Here is a 20,515-nt window from a genome sequence, read left to right as displayed (position 1 = left end):
TTTTGTGATTGATTAATCATGATTAATCATGATTTTTAATCAATGAGCCATTTTTAATTATTAATCATAATCAATAATCACAGATAAAACCAATTTTAATCATCAATCATAATCTTTAATCATCCTTAAAATCAAATTAATCATTAATCATAATCAATAATCACCAAAATTGGAATTTTAATCATCAATGATTAATCATGATTAAAATGTTTGTTAATCATGAACGCTCTGCACCAAATGCACGCGTTGACCGTGCAGTCACCGGGAATTGTCATCCGACATAGAAGCCGACTCACTTTTTCATAGTTAAAACTACCACTCATCTTTTTATTCAAATTTTAAACCTTATATATAATTACAATTTTTTGGTTATTTTTCTCCCCCCACTTAACTTAACTTAAGCGCCTAGCGTCATATTCTCCGCTCTCGCTCTCTTTACTAAAGTACCAACATTCTAGTACTTCGAAACGCGAAATTAAAGCGCGAGAGAGAAAGCTCGCGTCTCTTACTTAGTATCTAATTGGAAGCGGCTAGAATGCTTCCTTATATGTGTAACTGCCGACTAGCTCAAGAGGGGAGCCTTCCTGAGACTCCCTGAAACAACACCTCAGGATCGGCATGCTTCTCGACCAGTTATTCGCGGGCAGGGAATATTCGCACTGTTGTACATAAAAACTCACGTCACGTTACATTTACACATTTATTCCCGGACTTTCCCGGTCTATTCTTCTTCTTACACTTTCCTCTTTCCCACATTCTTATATCTACTCTAACCTGATCTTTCCTTTTCCTATCGGGGCCCCTTCTATCTTCCACCTTTTACCACCAGCTTCCACCAGATCTTCTACGATGGCGGCCTTCCAAACGTTGCGCTTCGGCGTCCTTCGGGGTAGCGATGGCGACTTTCAAAGGCCCTTGTAGTCTCGGGCTGCCGAGTATGTTGACGGACTCGGTTACGACGATTACGATTTGCCGGAACTGCCTCAACATAGGGGGGGGGGGGGGGTGTGTTTGGTATCCTTCAGCAGTCAGAACCGAAGTTCTAACCAAAAATAGCGGGGTTCTATGGATCCGGGTAAACGTGTTAGGATCATATAGGTTTGCTGGAGGAAGAACCAATTACCTGCTGTCTTTCTACGCTTCACTTGCTTTTCCGTCTATATCTTTAACTCTTTCAATGCGGGTACAACCTTCCGCACGATTGTTCACTACAACCTCTTAAGTTGGCGGTTCGTTTGGCAGTCTTTCAAGAACCATGGAGTACAAATGGGTCACTGTCCTTTATACTCGGCCAGCGACCTAGATCAGTCGTGTCCCTCTCTCATCATCGTGTCCGTTAGCCCGTCCATCTTTGTTTCTTCGTCCATTCCTTCCAGGCTACCAACAGGATCTGCTTGTCCCTCTGGTGGTGGGTTTTGGAAACTGATGGCGTAGTATGGTAGACTGTTCAACTACGGTCTAGCAGACATCTAGCTAACGGAGAAAACTACACAACATATACGAACACTTCCTACACTTTTTATACAATACACGGTTCCAATTCATACAAAATCTCAAAAACACTCACCACTGAACTGCGAACACTTACATATGAGTCACATGTTTTATTATGTTATACTCCGGTAGTTATGCATTCTTTTTGGCTTACCGTATGCCAACTAGAACAGGTAGAGACTTGCTGAAGCAAACTAGGTCACCCGCTGACCAACTACCGCGTATGATTTGTTTATTTCGCTTTCGCGCATGTCACATATGATGATGCAATAATTTAAATGTACCGTATGTAGGTAGCCACCATCCTAGTAGCTTGAGTCTTGCTCATGATGATGCAAATGATCAGTTAATGAAAGCAAATAACTAATGAAGAATGAATGATTAATTAATCAATTAGGCTATGGTTGGTTCACTAGTGTTCACGTTGCTTAATGAGGCAAACGAAAATTACAGATACTTAGTTATCGTGCTGGATTAACGTCAAATCAAATAGCAATCCCTCATGGTCGACCAACATGTCGCCCCCTTAATGCTAGAACTAGGTAACTCGTGGAAGGGGGTGGAAGCTCAGGTAAAATATTATCTCCTGGGCGCCCATTAAAAACACCACCCCCGGCGAAGACTGGCGCTCGAGCCTAGCTATTTAGCACTGTAGTTGGAGGAAATGCCAATGCAGAACCCGTAGCTTCCGGGAAGGTAAGCCCAGCTCCCTGGGTTAGTGGGTTGGTGTCAGGCCCTGCGAGCCAGCCGTAAAAAAGACTAGCACCGGAAAATCAACAAGAGAAGAATGCGAACCGATACCAATGGCGACGACCACAGCGACGAAAAGGGACTTGCGATTGGAAGCTCGGTACGTGGAACTGCAGATCTCTCAACTTCATCGGGAGCACCCGCATACTCGCCGATATACTGAAGGACCGCGGGTTCGGAATCGTAGCGCTGCAGGAGGTGTGTTGGACAGGATCTATGGTGCGAACGTTTAGAGGTAATCATACCATCTACCAGAGTTGCGGCAACACACGTGAGCTGGGAACAGCTTTTATAGTGATGGGCGACATGCAGAGGCGCGTGATCGGTTGGTGGCCGATCGACGAAAGAATGTGCAGGTTGAGGATCAAGGGCCGATTCTTCAACATTAGCATAATAAACGTGCACAGCCCTCACTCCGGAAGCACTGATGATGACAAAGACGCATTTTACGCGCAGCTCGAACGCGAGTACGACCGCTGCCCAAACCACGACGTCAAGATCATCATAGGGGATCTAAACGCTCAGGTAGGCCAGGAGGAGGAATTCAAACCGACGATTGGAAAGTTCAGCGCCCACCAGCTGACGAACGAAAATGGCCTACGCCTCATCGATTTCGCCGCCTCCAAGAACATGGCCATTCGTAGCACCTTCTTCCAGCACAGCCTCCCGTATCGTTACACCTGGAGATCACCACAACAAACGGAATCGCAAATCGACCACGTTCTGATTGATGGACGGCACTTCTCCGACATTATCGACGTCAGGACCTATCGTGGCGCTAATATCGACTCCGATCACTACCTGGTGATGGTTAAACTGCGCCCAAAACTCTCCGTTATAAACAACGTACATTACCGGCGGCCGCCCCGGTACGATCTAGAGCGACTGAAGCAACCGGATGTCGCCACCGCATACGCGCAGAATCTCGAGGCAGCGTTGCCGGACGAGGGTGTGCTCGACGTGGCCCCTCTAGAGGACTGCTGGAGTACAGTGAAAGCAGCCATCAACAACGCAGCCGAGAGCACTATCGGGTACGTAGAACGGAGTCGACGAAACGATTGGTTCGACGAGGAGTGCAGAGCGGTTCTGGAGGAGAAGGATGCAGCGCGGGCGGTAATGCTGCAGCATGGAACCCGACAGAATGTGGAGCGATACAGACAGAAGCGAAAGCAGCAGACCCGTCTCTTCCGGGAGAAAAAGCGCCGCCTGGAAGAAGCGGAGTGCGAGGAAATGGAACTGCTGTGCCGTTCACAGGAAACACGCAAGTTCTACCAGAAGCTCAACGCATCCCGCAAAGGCTACGTGCCGCAAGCCGAATTATGCAGGGATAAGGAAGGGAGCCTCCTGACGGACAAACGTGAGGTAATCGAAAGGTGGAAGCAGCACTTCGACGAGCACCTGAATGGCGAAGAGAATGTAGGCACGGAGGACCAAGGCAGCGGAGGAAATGACTATGTTGGTGCAGCAGAGGACGGGAACGAACCAACTCCCACGCTGAGGGAAGTTAAGGATGCCATCCACCAGCTCAAAAACAACAAAGCGGCTGGTAAGGACGGTATCGCAGCAGAACTCATCAAGATGGGCCCGGAAAAGTTGGCCACCTGTCTGCACCAGTTAGTAGTCAAGATCTGGGAAACCGAACAGCTACCGGAGGAGTGGAAGGAAGGGATAATCTGTCCCATCCACAAGAAAGGCGACAAGTTAATGTGTGAGAACTTTCGAGCGATCACCGTTTTGAATGCCGCCTACAAAGTGCTATCCCAGATCATCTTCCGTCGTCTTTCACCTAAAGTAAATGAGTTCGTGGGAAGTTACCAAGCCGGTTTCATCGACGGCCGGTCGACAACGGACCAGATCTTCACCGTACGGCAAATCCTCCAGAAATGCCGTGAATACCAGGTCCCAACGCATCACCTGTTCATCGACTTCAAAGCGGCATACGACAGTATCGACCGCACAGAGCTATGGAAAATTATGGACGAGAACAGCTTTCCCGGGAAGCTGACTAGACTGATAAGAGCAACGATGGACGGTGTGCAGAACAGCGTAAGGATTTCGGGTGAGCTATCCAGTTCATTTGAATCTCGACGGGGACTACGACAAGGTGATGGACTTTCCTGCCTACTATTCAACATCGCCCTGGAAGGTGTTATGCGACGAGCCGGGCTCAACAGCCGAGGTACGATCTTCACGAAATCCAGCCAATTTGTCTGTTTTGCGGATGACATGGATATTATAGCCAGAACATTTGGAACGGTGGCAGAACAGTACACCCGCCTGAAACGTGGAGCAGCAAAGGTCGGACTGGTGGTGAATGCGGCTAAGACAAAGTACATGCTGGTAGGTGGGACTGAGCGAGACAGGACAAGCCTTGGCAGCAATGTTACGATAGACGGGGATACTTTCGAGGTGGTAGAAGAATTCGTCTACCTCGGTTCCTTGCTAACGGCTGACAATAACGTGAGCCGTGAAATACGAAGGCGCATCATCAGTGGAAGTCGTGCCTACTATGGGCTCCAGAAGAAACTGCGGTCAAAAAAGATTCACCCCCGCACCAAATGTACCATGTACAAGACGTTAATAAGACCGGTGGTTCTCTACGGACACGAGACATGGACGATGCTCGAGGAGGACCTGCAAGCACTCGGAGTTTTCGAGCGACGGGTGCTAAGAACGATCTTCGGCGGTGTGCAGGAGAACGGTGTGTGGCGGAGAAGGATGAACCACGAGCTCGCTGCACTTTACGGCGAACACAGTATCCAGAAAGTGGCCAAAGCTGGAAGGATACGGTGGGCAGGGCATGTTGCAAGAATGCCGGACAACAACCCTGCAAAGTTGGTGTTTGCTAACCATCCGGTTGGTACAAGAAGGCGTGGAGCGCAGAGAGCACGATGGGCGGACCAGGTGGAGCGTGATCTGGCGAGTGTTGGGCGTGACCGAGGATGGAGAGCTGCAGCTGCAAATCGAGTATTATGGCGGCAAATTGTTGATTCAGTATTATCATGAATTTGATGTGAACTAAATAAATGAATGAAATGAAGGTAACTCGTTTTGAAAAGTGCGGATAAAAATGACTGGTAAAACTTATCCTGGTATAAAACAAACTCTTTGTTGGTCTTTAAAGGTGAATCAATATGTGTTTTTGGATTATCAATTGACAAACTTGTGCTTATTGTGGTGTACGTTGAGATATAAACAAATTTCTTGCGATTTCGCAAAACCAGTTACCTAGTTCTAGCATTAAGGGGACGATGTCTAAATTAAGTTTTCCAAATTTTATCTCATTAATCCTTGCAATAAATCCATACAGAGTGGGGTGGGGCAAGATGGGTTATGCTTGCGGGCAAGATGATTATGCTAATAATTTTGTTAGGTGACCAGCATACTACGTAATGTTGCTAATGCTAATTGATTAATTGAGATGAAATTTGTGAAAAAAAATGTTGCGAAGTGCGAGAGTAAGTCTAGGCTTCTTAAAAAATAAATAAAAAATGGTTTTAGCCGTTTTTCTTATGCGATACATTCCATACTAAAGACACTATATGCAAAGACACGAAATGTTCCAATTGGAATTCCAAATTTACTGTCAATGTCATTCCAATCAAGCAAGAGACCTATCAAACGCGCTTTAAAGACAATGCTCGGCAGCATCATCGTCATGATGCGGAAATCATCATCATCAGTAACAATCATCAGATTTCGTGTCTTTAGCATATAGTGTTTTTAAGGCCGCACGGGACGACGTGTAATTTTTCCTATCTTCCCTCTCTTTCTAACAATTTGCCTCGCGATTTTGAAGAAGCAAATATCAATTTCCACTGCATTGACGTAGCTGAAACTTTAGTCGATTGTGCACCACAAGTGAGCAAATGAACGATCAAATTTCTAGTCAATAATACACGGAGAAAAATATTTGGTAAACGCAACCAAAATTTAACAAGATTCAACCAAATTTCAAGGTTGATATTTGCACAAACAAAATCTTGATTCCTTCAAATGGCGGCGTTGGTTAAAGCAAACTATATTATTATGTAACTGTTTTAAGGGTTCAATACGTTAATTCAACTAAATTTTGTTTGAATTTACCATTATGTTGGTAGTTATATTTTGACAGCTCCCGAAACAAACTAAAACATTGGTTATGTCAGCCAAATAATTTAGTTCCAACCTAACAAGAATCAATTTGAAACAAACAAACACTGCACCTAAAATTAAACAAAAAAATTGTTGACATTACTTTGTTCGTTTACCTTTCCTCTTCCCCTCCCCCCTTCTTCCATCTAATCCGTGTTTCTTATTGAAAATAATGTAAAAATAAAACAATGAATTTCGGTCGACATTTCGTTTATTTTCAGGAAAACAATAGGCATTACTTACTCTATTTTGTTCACATTTAACATTGCATTTCACATATTTCCACTACTTAAATTTTCGTCAGGGAGGATCATAGTCTTCAGCCGATGAAAGCCGTCGGATTTCCTAAATTATACCGTAGTATGGAAAAGCCGGCCGGAACCGTGATTCTTCGGTCATGGGTTGCATGCGTCTTGTCACACCTCGCACCATTCTGGATGAAGTATATCGCAAATTAGAAAAAAAAAACAGATGAACTAATAATAAAACTTACCCGTACGCTGATGATGGTTCTGAGGTCGTTTTCCGGAGATACGGCAATCCTGAAATGGCCGCACACATTCGACCAGCTCGCCAATAGAAATTCCGTGACACGATGACAACACTAATGAAATGGCAGAGTGCGGCTGACGCGATGCAGCTAACGGTGGTGTGGACAAACTAATATTATAGTTTGCTTCGAACCTGTTTTCAGATTGGATTTCGTCCAACCAATTTTTTAGGTTATTTTTATTGCTCTTATTAGGTCCATCCAATCTAAGATCTACTTTGTATTTGTCAGTCATGAACTACATTCATCAACCTAATATTTGGTAAAAACAAACAAGCCAGCGATTGATAAAAATTGTAATTATGGTTTGCATCTAAGTGAGTATTACTTTGAAAGAACCAAATCATGTAGGCAAAAAATACTTGGAAAAATAATTTATTTCGATCAAAACCTCAACATTAAAACAAATAATTGTTTACCTCTGAACAACCAAATTCAGAGTTTGAACGTCAACCAAAATTTTGGTTGCTTCAAACTAGTTTGATTTCTCTCCGTGTATGAAGTAGAAGTTGAGATTTGCATCTTGCTAGCAACAGAGCAATGGCGGACGATTCAACCACCGGCCCGTCCGGCCTTAATTCCATACAATCTATTTAAAACCGACCGCGGGGCAAGATTATAGACACTATAGATTCCATAGACTCGCGAAGGCGAAGACAACTGTAGCCAAACGAACTGTCAGTTCGTGTAGCCAAACGAGCATGACGTCACGATTTCAATAGCGACAGTGGGTTGCGTGACGTCATATTCGCTCGGTACACTCTAAATTCACGGAAAAACACACTAAAATCGTATTGCTCAACCATGTCTCCGCGAGTCTATGGAATCTATAGTGTCTATAGGCAAGATGGGTCACTTTCAATATTGGGCGCATCTTTCGAGCATTTGAAAGTGATTTATTTTTTATTACAAGACTATCTCATAATTCACTCCAACCCCAAGTATAGATGACAGTTCTCTTAGGTATGCTAGATCCTCTATAGAGATAAGTGACATTTCATCACACGAACACTAGCTTGAATTTTTCCATACACAAAAATGCACGCCAATTCAAAGGCTATTCAGATTGCATATGAAAATATTACCCAACTGATTTGGGTAAAACGGCTAAATAATGATAAAACTAACAACCGGGGTAAGAGTGCACATATTTTCCCCCAAGTTTCACTACTACATCTACAAAAGAGACACGCATACATTTGAACGTGATTACCACTATTGCATCAGTAGTGGTAAATAGTTTTGCACAGAGCTCAAATGGGATTTCATAACTATTTTTGGTGAATAGTGGTTTCGCAGCGCGGTGTCACGAACACTAAAGCAAATCTACTGGTTATACGTCTTAACTTGCTCAATATATAATTTTTAGTGCACACGCTAAGGTCAGTTTACCCAAATATGAGTAAAGTTTACTCATAATCGTCGAAAAGTGCACATTCGCATTTTATGGGTAAAGTGGCTTTACTCATAAATAAGTAAGGCAACTTTACCCATAAATGGGTTGACAATTTTTACTCATATGTGGGTAAATTTTCCCTGTTCATATTTTAAATAATTTCGAAAAGTTTTGATTAGCTCTGAAGAGCTAATAAAAATTATAATAAATGCCCAAACAATAATATTCATCCTAATTAAATTTTATTAAGTTAATATATTTAACAATTTTCTTGTAAAAAAAGCTAACTTTGGCGAAAAAAATATGTCCGTATTGAGCACCCGGCGGTTCCAGATATCCTCGGATGATCTGTCGACACTTCTTCTTAAGTTTCCAAGGTATCTGACGGTTGGAACTATCGCGAACGTTGGCATACTTTTGCTTCTGTGCCATGATTCCACCCTCCCGGCCGGAAGAGTTGTTGGCGCAACTCACACTTGACAAACGAAAATTCGCCACACACGGGAAAACGCTATGATTCCGGCCGGCGGGCTTTTATCCCGGAAAACTTTCCTAAGACGCTGGATATCATCATCCGGATTACAATCCTACGGGCTACGGATTCCTCGATGTGTATCTTGGCCATGTTCCAGCCTTTGTTTGAGATCAATAAAATTGTGCAGGCGACACTGTAGGTTTGATAAAGGGGAGAGTTATAAGAAATACTAAGTTCCAAGTATTAATATAATTTACCCGATTAATGGACGTGGTTCGGTTCTATTCAAATACTAAATATTGCTGGAGATGTATTTTTAATTGCAAAACGGCATAAATCCGCTTAAATTTAGGTGACGCGGCTGCTCACTGCGGTTAACTAGACAGGACCTGACAGGACGACTTCAATATTGTACTTGTTATGAAATGAAAATGCTAAAGATATTATTTTTCATCCAAATATGGGTAAGAGGCAATTACCCATATTTGAGTAATGTCGCTTAGCTTTTTTTATGAGTAATGTTTACCGATATTTATCAGTATAATTTACGCATATTATTAGTTTTGTATGCAAAACCCAAATATGGGTAGATCAACTACCTATTTATGGGTAAACTGACCTTAGCGTGCACGCTGCATGCAGAATCGATGCACCAGCTCCATTCGAGGACCTAAAACCACTGGGATGATAAAATGGCTGCGTGCCAAGTGGTGAATAAGAAGAAAGGGAATCAAAACAAACGTCGCTAAAAGAAAACCGCTCATTTCAAAACGTCAAAATTCACATTCTGCCTGCGGTGGGGTGTGAAGAAAATTCTGTGAAACGTGTTAAAACGTGCTCAGTGTAGTGAAAATACGTGCGATTTAATTTATCTGCGTAGAAATAAGTGATATTTTCACAAATTGGTGCAATTTTTGCGTAAAAGTAGCATTTCAGTGAAATTCTGATTGAATTCATTCAGTGCGGAGCGTTTGCTGGGTGAAAATCAGTGATTAAATCGGCGCTTGTGATTGTTGCAGAGATAGCCTTGAAGTAGCTTCCGTAGAGGGGGAACTATCTGGATCAGGCAGATTACGTCTTAACTTGGTCATGTTAGAATGTCTGTCACAACGGAAAAACGTCGTATTTCATCAATTTTAAAGCCCTACCCAAATCTGGACGGGTCGCGGCTGAATGGAAGCTTGTCGCAGAATAAGGTACATTTTGATGACCTCTCGGTAGAATCGGTGCTGCAGGATGCCCTGGAAAGTAATCGGCTGCAGCGGTTCGAACACCTGCTGGCGGCCGTCAAGGAGGAACAGTTCGACGACGGAAAGTTCCAACAGGTCTTTATCGAATCGAAACGAAGCGTTTACCTGCTGAATGCTAACTTCGGGATGCTGGTGGAGGCTCTGCTGTCGGTGAACTGGGTTGTGAGAAGCGAAACGGCACGAGAGATCTTTATGGAGTTTGTGATAGAACTGTTGGTAGCTCATAGCAACTATACGGCGCTGGCGATTGCGAAACTGGTATCACAGTTTGTTCCGAAAGATGAAGATCGTGCTGGCTGGACCCATGGTGTTCCGAGTGAAGGAGTCCTGAAGGTGTTAGCTCCAGTGCACGAATTGATTGTGAGACTGAAGAATGTCATTCCTATGTGAGTATTGCGAGGGGGTGGAAGGGTGTAGCTAGAAAACTAGGTTGGTCCGGCATTCCATTTCAGTGTTGCCACATTTAAATCTATTTTGCTTTTCAAAAATCTTTATAATCTATCACCATTTTTTGTCAAAAATCTGTAGGAAATCTGTAATATTTCGCGAAAAATCTGTTTGAAATTCTGTGAGTTTCTGAAAAATCTGTATAATCTGTATCATTTCCAAATATCTGTAATATTGGTATACAGAATTCTGTATAAAAAGCTGCAAGAAAATCTGCATGATTACGGAAAAATCTGTATATGTGGCATCCCTGTTCCATATGGAAATGGAAAATGGAAATGGATTGGTATCCGATTTTGGGATGATAATACGGTTAGTGAATCATACAGTTTCCGACCGAGTGTCGGACTAGAGCATGATCTTATCTAGATTGAGTTTAAATAAGGGCGAAAGTAACATGAGAGAGTTCTCTTCATCAACTCTCTCTTTTGCAAATTAAAGTGACAAGATGCAAATTCAATCGAACTTTTTTACACTTAGTCGCTAGATTGCATCGCAACCTAGCGATTTATGACCAAAAAGTTCAACAATACTTGCATCTTGTCACTTTAATTTGAAGAAGAGAGAGTCGATGAAGAGAACTCTCTCATGTTACTTTCGCCCTTATTTAAACTCAATCTAGTTATAGCTTCTCAGTTGATTTTTAGTTGGAGTGTTTGTTCAGTTCAGTGTATATAATTCATTAAGTTTATTAATCAGAAACTTCATTAAAATTGCAGCCCTAGTCTGACACGTTCTTTAAAATAAATTCAAGACCAACAATTGAAAAGGTCACATCAACATTGCGTAAACAAACACGTTATGTTCGACTTAAGGCTTTCTGGGATCCACCCACGCATCTCACCACCATTAACAGAAAGCTTGTTGTTTGCGCTTTCTGTTACCCAACGTCTCCACTAGACTGAAATGTCTTGCCATTTTGCTGCCAGAAAGAGAAAACGTAACAGAAATGATCAACACCGCTGCTTTCTATGCAAACAGCGAGAGAACATTTCTGTCGTGACACATCTGTCCAGCAAAATGGCAAGACATTTCTGTCTAGTGGAGACGTCGGGTTAGTGGTGGAGAGGTGTGTGTGTGGAGTTCCAAAGCCCCAAGTCGACAGAAACATGTTTGTTTTCAAAATGTTGATGCGGCCTTTTCAATTGTTGATCTTGAATTATAGTAAACAGTGTTAGGGTAAATGTACCAATAGTGGTGCTATTAGTAGCTCCTTGTAGTAAAATAATTGAATAAAATTGATAAAACCACAAAATAAAAATGCTGAAAACGTTAATCGGTAGTTTTTCACATAAACTTTCTAGAAAAAATGCAAAAACTATTGCTTATTTCAGTTTTTGCTAATAAATCACTTGCATCAACTATAGGTACACGGTTCCTATTATGGAGGTAAAATTTAACATTGGTTCCTATAGTGGTGCATCCCATTGAATTCTTATGGGACCCACCACTATGGGAACACTACCACCACTATAGGTGCAAAGGAGCAAAAAAATTAAGGAAAATAATTGTTTTAAATAGGTTTTTCGGCAAATCCTGAACACAAAACTGAATTAATGTTAGTATTTAGGTATGATGCATCTATTAAAAATGTAATTTGCAAGCTTCTTGGTCAAAATGGTGCTAAATTGCCACTACCACCACTATTGGTACTACCTCCACTAAGGGAGCTTTTACCCTACAAAGGGTGGAGGTGTAACGAAAGGCTAGCTTTGCCGTTATAGTGGTTTCTGCTTTTAGTGGTGTTCCGTGTACTTACACGTTGCATTACACGAACACTACCTAAGTTACTGGTTGAAAATAGAAAACAAAAATCAGCTGTTCCCGGCAAAATCAAATGGGCATATTTTCAACCAGTAGATTTGCATTAGTGTTCGTGACACCGCGCTGCGAAACCACTATGAAATTTGTGAATGAACCCAAAGGAAACCATCTTAAGGTGAAACATCAAGAAATCCCATTGAAATTTTCCATACAAACTTTAGGAGCACAAATCTGTCGAACGAAGCATCTTGTCGCACTTGTTTATCCTGGCTTTGCTCACTTGCAAAAAGAGGCAGCTTTCACAAATTGAGAGCATTTGTTTACGAATTTTCAAGATTGGTGCTCTTGAAAACGTGAGTAGGGAACCAAGACGGCCATTGTGGCAGCCATGTTTGTATTCTCTGAAGTTTCAACACGACTGATACATTAGTGTGAAATACGCAGTAGCGTGAGACACAAAAAGACATTTTACTCCTGTACACTTTTTGAGTTCCATTTTGGCCCCATAGCCAGGCTTGATAGAAACTCCCTCGCGAGAAAATGAGGAAGCGATTTCGGTGATTTTCTGAGGAGTGAAAATAAAACTCAGAAATCACAACGCAAATCCTCAACTGCACCGAGCGCGAGCTTGCCGCGCAACGAGGAATTCGTCCAACATTCAAAATTGCTTGTTGTGTTTCTCACATCCACTCACACTCAAAAAGCTCTCGCGAGTTCCACTCCCATACAAAGAAAGACTCTCGAGGCGAAAATCGCACTCAAAAACCCGAAATAATCATCGACTCTTTTTTCGTTCCCCTCTTCCTCGCTCAGTTTTTATTGCCTCTCTGTTTGGGGTTCATTCGCTCCCTCGCGACGAGGCAAAAGCAAAACACCGCTCTAGAGCATGTTGCAAAACTCTTTTGATTTCGAGGAAGATTATCAAGCCTGCCCATAGCAACTGTGCAAAGTTTCACCTCGATCGGAGAAACTATATTTTAGCGCAGTGGTCACCAAACTGCGGCCCGCGGGCCGCATGCGGCCCTCGACAAGGTTTTGTGCGGCCCGCGAACTGATTTTGAAATGTAATAGAAAGTGGCTCACTCAAAGATTCTATAATGAAAATCACCATATTTCAAAACTTTCATGAGAATGAATATTAACTACTGATTAACTCTGCCAATACCCTGGAAAGATTTTCAAAAGCTATACGATTTTTGAAAGTTTTACAAACTTTAAAAGACTATTTTCTCGAATTTTGTTCCAAAAATATTCGAAACTGTTGGTAAGAAAGGTGTGTTTTGCTTAAATAATGAGTTAAGGGTAAATTTACAGGTTCTCTGCCATGGATTTTGGACTCACGAATCTCACGAAAATAAAATTAAAATTATATCCATTTTGTTTTTTTTTTTTCATTCCAAATATTCCAAAATATTTTACAGAAATTTTGTCCACAAGTTTTTTTTAAAGGAAGTGTTGCCCAAACTTTTGTAACTTCGCTGAAAACTTCAGGGATTGGGCAAGATACTCTTCATTTCCCTTGCAATATTTTTGGGAATTCCTCTAACAAAAAATAAAATCTAAAATATTTTTTCTCAATCGGTTACAAATACTTGCACATATTGGTCAGGAAATTATGTCTGTAGGTTTATCTTTTACGCAAGAAAAACTTCAAAAAATCATCAAGGATTTCCACAACAGTATCACCAGGCAGTTTTTCGGAATTTCTTTCGAGTACCCTAAACTCCGAGTAATCATTCTGAAATTTCTTAAAATCCACGAAAAGTCCTTAAAAAAATTGGATCACAGTTCCGAGATTATTTTTTTTAAAAGGGTTCAATATACTTCTCAGAAAACTCCTAAGCTGCAGTAAAAAAAACTTCATTCGAAAATTTCTCAAAACTGGATCCAGGGAAATTACTAGTTACTGTTCGTATCTAGGACTTATGCACTGTAAGTTCATCCACAACATTCTTAAAGAGGTCCATATTGTTCTAGCCAACATCGTTATTGCTTATTTTTCGTATAACTTTCAAGTAGCTTGTCTGAAATAATTTGCTCAACATTATTAATACTAAGAACTACAAAACCTAAATGTTACTGTCATTGCATCCTGTTTTTAATTTCCTTCGATTTTCAAGATTTTTTGTAGTGAAATAAAATCTGCTGATAACTACAGGTTGTTTAATTTCCATTGTTTAATAATTAAAAAAAATCAAACAAACTAGAAAAAATGGAAAACTTTTTCAACATCAAAAAATTTCAGATGCATTGATCCATACTCTACATGTGTACGAAAACCGTTTTTGAAAATATTGCTTTGTTATTTTTTGAAAAAAAAAAACTGAAAAAATGAGGAAATGCTTCCAGTTTCGCCTTAGGCTGCGGCCAGAGTGGACGCGTCACGCGGCGCGACGCGGTGCGGCGCGTTTTTGACGCGGTTTCCAACGCGGCTTGATAGCCAGAGTGAACGCGGTGCAACGCGTCTGTTCGTAAAGTAAACTGAAAAGTTTTCATAATCTCCGTCACCTTTGCACATGAGTACATGTTATCTGATGAAAAATTTCCAAAATAAATCATTTATCTAAATTTACCCTCAAATGCTATTTACTTCAGATGATTCAGAAGAGATATACATTTGGGACAATGGTGATTCCCTAACCTCAAATCTACCCGTCCTACAGGTACAAATTTTGAAATTTTATGAACAAGTGAGCTTGTAGTCAGAGTTACCACAGGGTTGTATACGTAAAAAATGGCGCCCCTTGGTTTATTTTTAAACAGCAAGGCAATGGAACAAGTTTGTTAACTCAAAAATAGTGTATTTTTATCATGATTTTTATTTTGAAACTATTTTTTAAGCTTACACCCTAGTAGAATACTTTGAGATAGTAAAATAAACGAGAGGGTATCAACCCTTTTTGTGCATGAAACATGGATAGGGCTAATGTGAAAGCTCTGCTTGTAATGGGTGTAGAATGACAGAGATTTCGATTATTTCCGTTAAGTCTTTAGTCATAAATTTGAAGAAATTACTGATTTTGTTTCGCATAATAGGTGAAAAGTGAGGTTACGAGACGCCACCGTATAATAAACATGTGGTATTATGCATGTTAATATTTTTTATATTCACATTTGAATACATTTGAAAAACAATTTCGTAAAATTAACGTCATGGTTTGGTAAAAACAGACGAAATCCACACAAAAATACAAAATTCTCCGCGCGAACCGCGTGACTTCCGCATCAAAAACAGTGCATGCACTGTTTTGTCGTGCGTCGCGCGGCTAAACGCTTTCCGCTTCGCATCGTTCCGCGCGCACTCTGGCATGTTATGATTGTTTTCCTTGTATTCCAATGAACGGAGTTCTGCCGCGCGTCGACGCGCGACCTGTCAAATGCCGCATTGCACCGCGCCGCGCCGCGTGACGCGTCCACTCTGGCCGGCACCTTAAATGACTTGCGGCCCGCATTCGCTTTTCAAAATTCAATTTTGGCCCGCAAAGACAGTTAGGCTGAGGATCACTGTTTTAGCGCCACCCGTTTTAAGTTTTCATACGATTTACTATGGGGAAAATCACTTTTTCAAAGAAAAATCGCCCCGGGTTGCCCCTTAACCCCTAAAAATATATCGATGAATGATTTCTGTTGGGAATTTCACGAGGAGCAAACCCTCCGAAGAGCGCAAAGCGATCTAAGGCACGTGGAAAAAGTTATTGACTGAAAACCGAATGGCATGCAAACGCTGTTTAACACGTAAGGAATAACAATAAATATTTTTTTTTTTTTTTTTGTATTTACGTGTATTTTAACTTATGCTAATTCTACACTTCATATACAATAAATAATAAAATCTCGTCATTTTATCGATCGGGTAAAGCTTAATAACTTTTTCCACGAATGTCGCATCGCTTTGTGGTCTTGGGAGGTCTGATTCCTCGTGAAGTTTTCTACAGAAATCATTCAACGGCTTATTTTTGGGATCAATGGGTGACCTCAAGCGATTTTTCTTTGAAGAAGTAAATTTTCCCCATAGTAAATCGTATGAACTACTAAGAATGGCTGGCGCTAAAATATAGTTTCTTCGATCGATCTGAAATTTTGCACAGTTGATATGGGACCAAAATGGAACTCAAAAAGTATACAGGAGTTGCAGTTTTTCCATTTTTTATATTTTAAGCCGTGTACCAGGCTAATACGCAGTATTTCGAAGAGTAAAAAATAACATTGGCGATCAAAGTGGCATACCTACTTGACAGGTTTCATAGAATATTTCGCGACGAAATCAGCAAAGCTGACGAAATGTTATTCCGCAAACATGCTTAAAAAACTAAACCTTACCTAACCCAAATTTAAAAAAAAATTTACATTCCAGGATTTTCAACGTAATACTAGTGCAGTTGAGGAAACAGTTTCCATACTTCAAGAAACCTACGCATGTAATCTGTGGATACTTACATAACATACTGTGGATGACGGATCACTCTTCCATGTTTTCCGAGGAATTGCTGGAAATCGTCTTCAACCGATTGCTTACGATCGATGTAAATACTCCACGTAACGAAATCGAAGATGCTGAATTTCCCGAGGATGATCAGATTTTCTCGATGGATGAAGATCCAGTGGCGGCAGCAATCGACGAGGATGACAAAGATGACATTATAATGAAGCTACCCGTTGCCGAAACTCTGGATTGCTGCATGGAGAAGATGTTCGTGTACATTCAACAAAAAGCATCATCCGAAAATGCCAGCGATGCCGATAGGATGTTCAAAGTTTTGCTGGCCTTGTTCGATAAGCATATTCTTCCGACGCACAACACGCACCATGTGCAGTTCCTAGTGTTTTATATCTGCAGCTTTAAGCAATCGTACGCCGAGTATTTTATTACGTATTTATGGAAACAGGTGTGCAATCCGAATGTGTCGACGCCGATGCGGCAGGCTGCTGTAGGGTACATTGCTAGCATGCTGGCACGTGCAAAATACCTTTCTTTAGTGTAAGTGTATTTTTGTTTGATTTGGCGTAGTTTTAAGAAAATGATGTAGTAATGCATTTTGACGCTAAAATTGAAGTCTTGGTAGACAGATTTAATGTAGTTTTAAGAACATGGTGGAACAGTGAATTTTGACGTTCTAAACTGATTTATTGATAGATGGCTGTAAATTACACTGAAGTTGCCAAGTTTTTTTTTTAAATAGATGAGAATGCGTTGTTTCGTATGCTAATCGATAAATAAACGCAACATAACCATAATCGCCGAAGGGAGCTCGATCCAATTATCGAGTAGGCGCTGTATTATATTTAGTTTTGTAGGAAAGTATCAGCAAAATTCATTGCGATATGAACACCTGTCCTGTGTAATAACTCCTATAGAATGTCTATACAGAGAACTTCATTCTCCTACTCAAAATGCATTTTCCATCAAAAATTTCTTGTTATTTAGTTAACTAGACTTATGTGTACCTAATAGCTGAATAATATCCTCTTCTTTTGCAGTCTTTTAAAATCCACACTACAAGAATTCTCCTACTGGGTGCACAATTACATTCAACGGATGGATTCGATGCATTACAATCAATCGTTAAAAGCACACATGGTATTCTATTCAGTGTGTCAGGCCATCTTCTACGTGGTCGCATTCCGAAGCAAGCAGCTGACATCCAGTGCAAAAAATCTCACCTTCCTCCAAACGCTGCAGCTGTCATCCATCGTCACCTGCCATCTCAATCCGTTGAGAGTTTGCCTGCCGGCGGTGGCGACGGCCTTTGCGGGGGTGACCCGTGCCCACCAGTTGGCCTACTGTCACACGATCTTGGAACGCAATGCCCGTCGAAAGCTGGCAACCGTCTACAAAAATGAATCCCAAACGCCGGAGGAATGTCTGGACACGTTCTTCCCGTTCGATCCGTACATGCTGAAGAAATCCGGCAAGCGAATCGATCTCATTTTCCTGCAGTATCAGGCCAGCGAAGTGGAAGAGGAGCATGGAATCATCAATCCGTCGGAACCGAGAGGCCGCAAACGGTATGAATCCACGTCGGAAGATGTAGACGATTTCCTTCTGGAGAGCAAACGACTGAAAAACTGCCACGGCAACGGACAGGATCCTGGGGAGCTGCACTTTACGTATTCTTATGGGGTGTCGCCGGGCTTTCATAGCTAGATACGAGAACAATTCGGTTTTACTGGCATACATACATTGTAAATAGACCATATTACATATTCATTTTTTGTCATAATATAGATGCATTTATTTTAAAATATATCACATAATGGACCTTTTTTCTGGTACAACTCGTGGGATTAAGCATGACAAACTAAAACAAAAATGTGTGAATTGGCGAGGTTTCCGTTAAGAAGAACCGAGGACGATGGAGCGGGAAGCTGCACACGCAGCTCCAGCGTGGGAGCTCCGATCCATTCCCCGGCAAGCCAGCCGGGGTGAAGATACTGGACGAACGGCCATCAACCAAAAGAGAGGACTGCCGGTGATCGAGGTGGCTGAGCAGCAGCTTGGCAAGATCATCGACTTTGCGTCCACGAAGTTCAACATTAGTAAGGTGCTGAAAACGGCCCTGTTGCGGCTTCGTAAGTTGATGGACAATGCTAAGCAGGATCACGTGAGACTCGTGAAGACTGCAGCAGCTACGGAACCAGTGAAAGTAAAGGTTATGAAGACTATCCTGACGAAAGCCTTCGTTTCGCAGGAAGTCCAAAAGGTGTGGCGGATGCGGCTGCTCGTGATAAGCACTCGCAGAAGCGGGTAATGAGCTGTCTGTAGGTGCCCGCCAGGCTAGGAAGATTCTAATCCCGAAGGTCGGCAGTAATGTCCCGTAAAGCCGGGTAGGGTAGGCCTGAAAAGCCTTGCCTGTCACGAATGGAAGGGAACAGGGGGTTGCGAACGTTGTTAGGCCCTCAGCAACCACAGAGTAGGGTTAACCCAGAGATGGAAATCCGCACTGAAAATGTGCACAGTGCAGCACAATTTCATATAAAAACCGCGCACACTTGCACACACACACACTGAGGAGCATGCCATCCCTGGGTGAACCAAGGGAAGGATCCCCCTTGGACGAAAGTCGAGTGGAAGAGGCAGAAGCAGCAGGTCGATCAGAACAGGGACGCTAATCCAAGAAGGCGTAAAAGAGAAGGTGCGAAGAGCGAGGAAGGCGACGCGCTTATTGTCATCAAGACCGAACAGTCTTAGTCCTCGGACGTCGTGAAGGCGACGCAAAGCGACGACGCCAAGCTCGTGGATCTGGGAGCTGACTCTCCAATGCGAATCATCGATGTTCGTTGCTGCAGGCTACGAAGCCAACCTTGAGGGTGCGATGTGCACCAACCCCTCTTTGAAGCAATGCCTTCTTGGTGTTTCCGGACAGACGAAAGCAGGAATGTTTTCGATCACCTGGCGATCTTTTGACTCATTTGTCCATAACTCAGTTCAGAAACCTAATATTGAAAAGTGGTGTTTGGTAAAGTTGTACATTAGTATTTCTCCTACAATTTTCACCAAGGACGCCATATTCTAACTCTTATGTATACGGCGCTAGAGCGCTAGTACCACCTACTCATACTAAACGATCGAAAAATCCGATCGTTTAGTATGAGTAGGTGGTACTAACACTTTTACGACGTATATACTGCCTATGATCACAGAGAACAGACGTCTATCTTTGCTTTCTGCCTTGTGTAAAACTTTGTAACGGTCATATCAAAGTATGTGGTTATGCTCCCGTTGCGTGGCGCTTGCATCCCATCAATAACACGATCGTGTTGTCATTTATGTTTCCAGTGCTCACCGTTTCTGGCATTTGAGCGCTCGTGCCTGTTGTGGGCTAGTGTATTTTAACGATGAACACTGCCATCGTCTGGTCAAATCGACTTTATAAGTGGGACAGTCTCCGTTGGTGGCGTTGAGGTACACTTAAATCCTTTACACACGATTTCGACGTATTTTTGTTCGAGCTTAAATGTCTGTCCTCTGTGGTTTGGCGACCATAGGAATGTTGTTTTATTGGTCGAGGAGACAGTGGTCCTGCCCTTTACTTTTATTGTAGAAGACGGTCTTAATCCCACACTACCCGGACCTTCCTGTTCGGGTGTCTGTTGAGCAGATCCCCCCCTCCCCCCTACGTTTTAGAAAAAAAGTAGTACATGCTTCGTAGGTGTCGATACTGCGTCTTATGATAATTTATTCTTATAGGTTTGAATGATTTGAATGCCATTGCATAGGTCAGAGACCTTTTGCTCGGTGACAAGAATGTCATGAG

At 42.1% G+C, this 20,515-nt stretch overlaps 1 protein-coding gene across 1 annotated transcript; it reads left to right on the top strand.

Annotated features, from left to right (window-relative positions):
* Nucleotides 1–9,578: 9,578 nt before the first annotated feature.
* LOC109431831 (RNA polymerase I-specific transcription initiation factor RRN3) lies at nucleotides 9,579–18,481 on the top strand. The gene is made up of 3 exons (XM_029866796.2): nucleotides 9,579–10,435; nucleotides 16,615–17,238; nucleotides 17,739–18,481. Exons 1-3 carry the CDS (start codon nucleotides 9,897–9,899, stop codon nucleotides 18,403–18,405), a joined length of 1,830 nt encoding a protein of 609 aa, XP_029722656.2. The 5' UTR covers nucleotides 9,579–9,896; the 3' UTR covers nucleotides 18,406–18,481.
* The last annotated feature ends 2,034 nt before the right edge of the window (nucleotides 18,482–20,515 follow it).

Source organism: Aedes albopictus, chromosome 2 (assembly GCF_035046485.1).
Source record: "Aedes albopictus strain Foshan chromosome 2, AalbF5, whole genome shotgun sequence".
Classification (NCBI taxonomy): Eukaryota; Metazoa; Arthropoda; class Insecta; order Diptera; family Culicidae; genus Aedes; species Aedes albopictus.
Note: the sequence above shows the minus strand (reverse complement) of the source record. Positions and strands in the feature narration are given on the sequence as shown.